The sequence below is a fragment of the Siphateles boraxobius genome, unplaced genomic scaffold, assembly GCF_051911475.1.
Source record: "Siphateles boraxobius isolate OS27281-9 unplaced genomic scaffold, OSU_SipBor_1 11, whole genome shotgun sequence".
In the NCBI taxonomy this organism is placed as follows: Eukaryota; Metazoa; Chordata; class Actinopteri; order Cypriniformes; family Leuciscidae; genus Siphateles; species Siphateles boraxobius.
This window is the reverse complement of record NW_027508711.1, coordinates 17,374,465-17,382,826: the sequence shown is the minus strand read 5'-3', so window position 1 is coordinate 17,382,826 and position 8,362 is coordinate 17,374,465. Positions and strand designations below refer to the sequence as shown.

The 8,362-nt window shown below is 39.4% G+C and overlaps 1 protein-coding gene across 1 annotated transcript; it reads left to right on the top strand.

Annotated features, from left to right (window-relative positions):
- Window positions 1–214: 214 nt before the first annotated feature.
- Window positions 215–5,702, top strand: spry4 (sprouty homolog 4 (Drosophila)). Its single transcript, XM_077197277.1, has 2 exons — window positions 215–470; window positions 1,952–5,702. Exon 2 carries the CDS (start codon window positions 2,003–2,005, stop codon window positions 2,936–2,938), a length of 936 nt encoding a protein of 311 aa, XP_077053392.1. The 5' UTR covers window positions 215–470; window positions 1,952–2,002; the 3' UTR covers window positions 2,939–5,702.
- The last annotated feature ends 2,660 nt before the right edge of the window (window positions 5,703–8,362 follow it).

Sequence of the window (8,362 nt, the reverse complement as noted above, 5' to 3'; positions counted from 1 at the left end):
GCAGGTCAGGATCTTAAGAAGACACTCATAAGGCAATTTATAGAAAACATGAATTAAAGCAGTTGTGACCGCCTTCTTCATGTAATCCGCTTTGGCATTGCCCTTGTGACGAAAAGCCCCTCATTCTTCCATTCATGAAATCTTGAAATGGCGCATGCGCTGTAAAATCCGGAGCTCTCCCATTCATAAAAGTGTAACCCCCGAGTCGTAATGCCCTCCCATTCACAAAAAAATCTGTCAAAGCATCTGCGCAGTACATTTCTTACCCTCCCATTCATAAAAAGCCATTTCCCTCATGTAGTTGCAACATCGTATGGAGAAGAAGACTGTGTCCTTATTGCGGTGCACATCGCACGGATAGTCGTGCGGATTTTTTTTCCCTTCGTGGCTTCGTTTGGATCTATCTATTGTTGGAATATATCGCAATAATCTGTTCATCTGAGAAGGAAATGATCTGTTTCCTAATACAAGTGAGTTTTTCGTTTATTTTAAAAAAATATATTTTATAATATACATAGCATACATATAGGCTATATATATATATATATATATATATATATATATATATATATATATATATATATATATATATATATATATATATGCCATGTACTTTACATTTTTATAATATAGGCTAATACTATAATAGCCTAAAAATGTCAAAGACAACGCTAAAACACGGAGTTTCATATTCTTCTTTCGAATCGAGTCGTTTTTGCTGGTTTATCACAAGCGCCGATACAGCCGTTCTTTAGCAACGAATTGTAGGTGTATGTGCCTTGTAGCTACATATTTAACTACGGACGAAACTAACCACAACGGGAACGTATGCGATTTAAGAATGAAATGGACGCGTAAAACAGGTGAGGTTCGAGTTTAACCGTATAGGCTACACGTAGTTTCATTTGATCGGAGAAACAACAGGATTTCGTGTGGCGTATCAAGATTCTGTTCCATTTGCTCGTGCGAGCAGCTCGTTCGGTCGTTGAATTCTGTCGAATATCATCGCGTGACGCTTCACTGCAGCTCGCGCATTCGAAATCAGTGTTTTAATGAGTGAAACATTTAATGGAGATTAGTCAGACACAGACGTTTTATATTCTACTAAATATGTAAAAGTCTGTATTAAAACTTCCGTTTGAATGTAGACTGCTTTGTATGAAACTGTAATTGAGGCACGCCAGCATAGTAAACTGTCGTTTTAATAGAAGACACGACAGTAGGGTACAAGCTTACTTAAGAGAAGCACAGAAGCCTTTAATTCGCAATGTATCCTGTGCCACTTCAATAGATAGCTCACGCAAAAATCCCGCAACAGGTTGATTTTTTTCCACGTCATATACAGTTATCTTTAGCGATGTAGCAAACACATAGAGACAAATAGGCTGTGTAACATTTTACAGGACCGTCCAAGAAAAATATTTCCCTGGATTAACTGTTTCAAACGTGCAGCTGCGTTTAAGAGAGGATTTTAACCCTTAAACTCTTGAGTAGGCTAATAACGTCAAATGAATCATAATGAATCCCGGTTTGAATTCATCAACTTGTAGTGATTTGTAACTCTATTGTTTTAGAAAAAGCTGTAAATCTTAATTTAGCCTATGTGTGGTTTTCTTAACTTGTTTTTGGTCTATTCTGAATACACCCCCCCCCCCCCCCCTTTAGAACACTAATGCGGGCTTAAACTGATACAAATACATCTGATTGTTTATGTGAAGGTTTAAACACTCCTTTTTTACTTATAATTACGAGTTACATTTAACCCTAATTATTTTACACATGTCATTTTCAAGCTCCAATTTGCTCTGGTTTGCAAAGGACAACTTTATTTTAGATGTAGGTGTTTCCAACACACAAACCAATCTTTGTAATTGGCAAGAAAAAAAAGTGTGAGTAGAATAGAATCTATAAGGGTGCTTTTCAGTACTAAGCTGTGCTGTTATCTTTGCAGGAGTGCTAAATGCTGACCTGATCTCTGGTATATGAGGAACATAACCTACAGATGGAGTCAAGGGTTCCTCACCACATTCCTGGAGTCTCCTCCTCCATCATTGTGCAGCCTTTGCTGGACAGCCGAGTTCCCTATGGACGGCTCCAGCACCCATTAACTATCTACCCCATTGACCAAATGAAATCTTTACATTTGGAGAATGACTACATTGACACCCCTGCTGTGATCTCACAACAGCCACCAAGCCACAAGGCAAGCACGAGGGGGCAGGAAGTCCTGCTGGGAGCCCCACACCATCCTCATCTGTCCCGCTGCGAGGTCCCAGATTCCACCACACATCCGTGGATTTCATTCAGTGGTCGGCCCAGCTCCATCAGCAGCTCCAGCAGCACCTCCTCCGACCAACGGCTGCTGGACCATGCAGCCCCCCCCCCTGTTGTGGATCCATACACTACTGGCAATGGCCATGGCAGGACTCTAGGTGCAGAGCAACCCAAGGGGATGAGCTCCAAGACTCAGAACCTTAAGGCAGTGACGGCCTTGCCAGTAGAGGAGAAGCATGTGCTATTGTGTGAGAAGTGTGGCAAATGCCGATGTACAGAGTGCACATTGCCTCGGGCCTTGCCCTCTTGTTGGGTTTGCAACCAAGACTGCTTGTGCTCAGCGCAGAACCTAGTGGACTCTGTCACTTGCATGTGTCTAGTCAAGGGCGTCTTCTACCACTGTACTGATGAGGACGAGGAAGGCTCCTGTGCTGACAAGCCATGCTCCTGCTCGCACTCGAACTGTTGCGCACGATGGTCCTTCATGGCAGCCATTTCACTGGTGCTGCCCTGCCTGATGTGTTATTTGCCCGCCACTGGTTGTGCCAAGCTTTCGCAGAAGTGCTACGATGGCATAAGCCGCCCAGGCTGCCGCTGCAAAAGCACCCAGTCCTGCAAAGTGGCGGAGGTCAAGGCCTGTCAGCTGGAAAAACAGGCCTCGTGATGGTGTGCCAGAAATGGAGAGTACAAAAAGACTCGTGAGCAAAGTTTGCAGGACCCTCTCCAGTAATGGTGTACTTCCCAAAATCATGGTACTTAAGGTTCACGCATTATCCTCACCTCAAGGTATTCTGGCGTAAATCAGTAGCAGTGTTTGACTGACCAACGGACACAAACCATTATTTTACTAGAGGAGAGGCCTGGATTTTCTTTTCCTGGGGTTCTCACAATGGCTGCAGGATCAAAGTATTTGCCATTTCAGCCCCTAGTAAAAGAACTTGCTAACACAGAATGCTGCATTTTAGCAAAATGTCTTTTTTTGAAAGATTCCGATCTCTTCTCTGATGTTTATTTTCTCTTTGGGTGGCTTTGAAAAGTCAAAGTAAATATCACCCATTCAAGAACACTCTATACTTTGGCAATCCTTCTCCGGATCTGGCACTGTGGAAAGGTTGCAGCGAATTCCAAGCTGATAACATGTCACAATCAAAATAACCAGACTTCATCTCTGTGCACAGTGCATTTACAAGCTTGTTATAGAGCTTTATTTCTTCTGTTGTTTGAAATGCAAACATAGGAGGTAATTTCGCTTCATTGAAGGATTCTAAGTTCCCTTGATGTCCCTAAATGCAATGTGTACTATTGCGAAAGACATTGGTGACCACCCGTAACCGCGTGGCAGGATGTTTCTATCTTCTGTGGGGGCATATTGTTTGTTTTTGACGGCAAATAGGTGAAATAGCTTTCAAAAGTAGTCCCTTTGATGACATGCCATAGCATACATGAACTTCCATAATGATTCTTCCAAATGTAAGCGGTTCAATTTGTTGTAGACAATGACCTCAGGGATCATCAGTTCATCTGAATTACGTACAGCGTGTGAATTCAGCTTGGAACTAGTTTGGTGACTAGAGTTAAGGAAACAGGCAGTGAAATTGTTTGGGGGGGGAAAAGGTAAAAAAAAAAAGCAATTCAGACACCAAGCGTTCATAAGCTATGAGAAATATAGGGCCAGTAGTTACGGGAAAAGGAGAAACTATAAAGTTAGCTTATACTGCTCTGCCGCTAATAAACTAAACATGCCAATTGTATCACCATTATAATAAGGCAAAAGAACAGTATTATGTACAGTAGCATGTACAAAGTGTTTCACTGTAGTTGGAAAAGTTCCTCTAGTTTACTACGCACCATACCACCACCAAACACAACGCTCTATCAATGTGCCCTTGTATCGAACTGCTTTCTCCACATATATTTTTGTTATATGTAGAGTATAGAGATTTTGCCAAAGGAGTGCACCATGGAGTTTGCGTTGACCATTTTATAGTTCTAATTGTTTGTTTTCAAGTGAGCATGCATTGTTGTACTCTAGCCAAGTAGTGCGACAGTAAGCTCTTAAAGGTACGGTGCTCTACTTCCCAGGATTCCTAGAGTCTCGGAGCACTTGGGAATGTTTTCTGCCTGCTCAACACAAACCCACGGTTCACGCATTTATACAGAACTGAGACCTCGCTCATTTAGTCCCACATACTCCAACGTTTGTACTTGTCGCACAAATCAGAAAGGCAGAAATACACTACTGTTCTTAGTCTTGAATGTATAAGGCTAGTGTTTAAGTTTAAGTTTGCAATCTAACCCGTGGATAAGTGCCAGAGTAGTTCTGAATGGAGAAGCTTGCATAGAGAAGAGTTGCAAATGTACCATAGATATCTTAGATTTTGACCTATGCAGGTTACACGTTCTTGTAAATAGTCTCAAGAAACTAGCTATCTTAAAATATGTTTCAAATGTCCTGAGAAATTGCATGGTACAATTTAATTACAATTCAGTACAAAAGTATATAAATGAATTATTATATTTTTGGGAGGGCTGGGGGCGGGTGGGGGTTAAGATTATGTGGATGTGGCATATAAGGTAGGGTGTTTTAGGTATTTCGATTACAAGCACTTGATTTAGAAAAGTGTGCCAGGCAATAAAAATACCTCTGTTAATGCTAGCCATGCCTCATTAGCACGAGAGAGGCAAGGCTAATTCACGGTTCCTCGGTGCCCCTGAAACTGTAGATTTAATTGCATTCACCGATGGAACGACATTTCATCACGCTCAAAGTCACGTTTTTTTAAAATTTATTTTTTTACCCGAATGTGGCCAAGCATTTTGTTTTTGCTCCTTCCTCCTAAAATGGTGCAACATCTTCAGTGCTTGATTGACATATACAGCTGCTGTGCGTGAACTGGGAGGAAAGGGGATCCCTCTCAAGTAACATTACATTCCATCCTATTCGGTTTTTGCCCCAACTCATCTTTCACATTTCTCTTGACTACAGAGAAACTTTATGGTTGTTCACATAATAATCTGGCCTACGCGTAATTGAACGATCTTCCTTCTATCAACCTATTGCTGAGATATTTCCATCAGTATGCTATGCCTTTTTGTGGTACAGTTTCTTGGCCACTAGAAACCTATTCTTTTAACCCACTTTAAGCTGCCTTCCAAACTGTGCTTGTACTCTCTGCATTTTTTTTTTGGTTTCATTGTTAATGTTGAGGATTAAAGTAAAGAGCAATGTGCTTTTGTTTTGTTTAAAAAAGCAAAAAGCAAAAAAAAATCTCTCACACACATGAAAATGTCCCTTTATAGATATATTTATTTTGAAGTTCTATTTTATATAGTATTTATTTAGATGCCTACTTTTGTTTGTGAATAAAAGCTTATGTCAAAACGGAATGTACATTGAAATCGGAAAATATATATTGTTAAATATAAAACTCTGTGTCGTGTCTTCAGTGTCCCTGCATTCATACAGAACATTCTGTTGGAAAACATGATCATTTTAAACAATGTTATTTTACAACAATTTGTAATCTTGACTTTCATTTGTTAACTGGGTCAAATTCAAATGATAAAAAAAGTTTTTAATTAAAGAAATAAAGTACAATTAAACCGTTATTATTGCAATATAAATCCAGTGATCAGCTGGCTACTATCCAAATAAATGGACATGAAATAGTGAGTTGAAATCATTTTATTACACAATTTTATTACACGATGTATGAAATCATAGGACTGTAGATAATTGTACAGTGTTTAGTAATTTTTGCACAAAAATATGCAGCTGAATAGTTCTCCATAACGGAAAATGTCATGTATATGGGATGCTAAAGGGCAGGTATCTTATTTCGAGTTAAAACATAATGGAATCACATCCTCTAGGTGTATGGGTTGCTAAACAGTTGCTTGGGTTTCTGGGTAATAACTAGGGTGTTCTAGGTTATTCTGGGTAGTTTTCCAGGTGGTATCATATTGGTCCAGGCCAACAGAGATCACCTTCACATCTCTATAGGTATGTTTGCATGCACCAGTATTTTTTAATCTGAATGAATCCAGTCCAATTTCAGTTTATGAAAGTCCTGTTTAAATGAACCCTGAACTTCAATTCGATTCACATATTCGTTTGCATTTGCATTACATATGAAACTTCAGCATACTGTCACTGCAGCTACCGTGAGTAAAATAGAGTGCTGCAGGGATGACGTCATTTTGTAAGCCAAAACCCAGAAACAAATTAGCATTTTAGCATTTCCTTAGTCCTGAATAGCTTGAAATAAGATTTGCGTTGAACACAAGCTCAAAATAGTTTCATTCTTCAACATAAAATAAATCACTAACACCCCCTGGTGATTTTTTAAAGCTTTTGTCTTGTAAAAGGTGGTTGCTAGCATGTGGCTAAATGGGACGACAGAGGTTGTCGGGAACATAAAATGTCATCACGCCGAACAGGTAAACTCACCTACTCGTTGTGTTTATAGTCGAGCTCTTGCAAACTATTCTAACTCAAACATTCAGGGAAAAAGGTTTTTAATTAAAGAATGAAAGAGTTGCTTAATGGTGGTGATGTTGAAGTCATGCAATTTACAGCCTAAGTTCAGATTTTCACTTCTGGTGATGGTATTTAGAATTCAAATTTAATAATCTAAAAGCCAATGAAAAAATCCGATTGGGTTTTTGTTGAGGGAACCAGGGATGCCAACTTCTGGGTTTGCCCACAAAAATATGTCTTCACTGCAACACTATTGTTGTTTTTGCCTCAATGACATCTAAAAAGAAAGCTGACACATGTGACTGTAGAGCTTTTTAAGCAAATATTTAGTAAATAAATTTAGTCTCCTTCACTTACCAGTTCGTAAGACGTAATTAAACATGGATCGTTGCGAGACGTAAAAATCACTGCATGTGCACAAGGCATTTTTTATTTTGAAACTAGTCGTATTCAAGCGTTTACATGCTTTTTTTTTTCCCTATTGACAGGATTATTTCAGGTCTACACCACACTTTCCAATCCGATCAAAATTTAATTCAGACTGAGCTTAATAGGATCGATTGAGGTGTTTACATGAAGCCTTATCAGTCCAATTGAGCCATCAATCCGATTACTAAAGGAGTACTTAATGGCATAAATGTAGCTTATGACATTCTGATGTCTAGATATGGCTTGGGTCCCTCGTTCAGTGTGGGTTTACAGGATTTTTAATCATCCCATTTCACTAGTTCACACTTACACATAATCGAATAGAGTAAAGAGTATGCGTATTTGGCATGCTGTCTGGGGCGAGGGTTCCGAGCCCAGAGTACTCCCCCCATCTTGGATAAGTTTGGGTGGAGGAGAGATGCTGGAACACTGTCATGGGACAGGGGTGAGTCAGCTATTTATATATAGGCCTCCTCGCCCCTGATTGGGTAGATTCTCTGAACATGCTCCACCCAAACTTTATTAAGTAAACATAATTTAATTGCCCACCATTTGTAAATTGTTAATCTGTTCACAGAAGATTAATAGCACAACACTCCTCAACAACTCACATAATTTAAGGTGTCATTCATGTCATGTGTGACGGGTGGGTTACAAAACGTTTAATACTTAGGGTAGGTAGTCAGAGTAAAAGCAAAAGAAACACCATTTTGTACCCATTTGGGTTACATTTTATTTCAATAGTCCACTTTAGACATTCCACTAACTATAAGTAACTTTTCAACTACATGTCAACTAACTCTCATTAGAGTATTAGTAGAGTTTAGTAGACTGTCAGTAGACTGTTAGGTTATGATTAGGTGTTAGGGTTCGGGTTAGTAGAATAAGTTGACTTGTAGTTGCCAAGTTACTTATAGTCAGTTGAATGTCTGTTGGGGACCAACAAAATGAAGTGTTAGCAGATATTAAGCAGACAGCCTACTAATACTCTAATGACAGTAAGTTGACATGTAGCTGCTAAGTTACTTATAGATAGTAGAATGTCTAAATTGGACTATCGAAATAAAGTGTTACCCAAATGGGTCACTACATCTACAAACATCACTAAGTAACCTTTTTAAACCAACTCAATGCATGCATCAAAACCCCGAACTTTCTCCTTGCAGCTCTATCTGACAT

Bases quoted from the DNA above. Each gene is read 5' to 3' on its own strand.
- spry4 (XM_077197277.1), top strand. From the start codon at position 2,003: ATGGAGTCAAGGGTTCCTCACCACATTCCTGGAGTCTCCTCCTCCATC.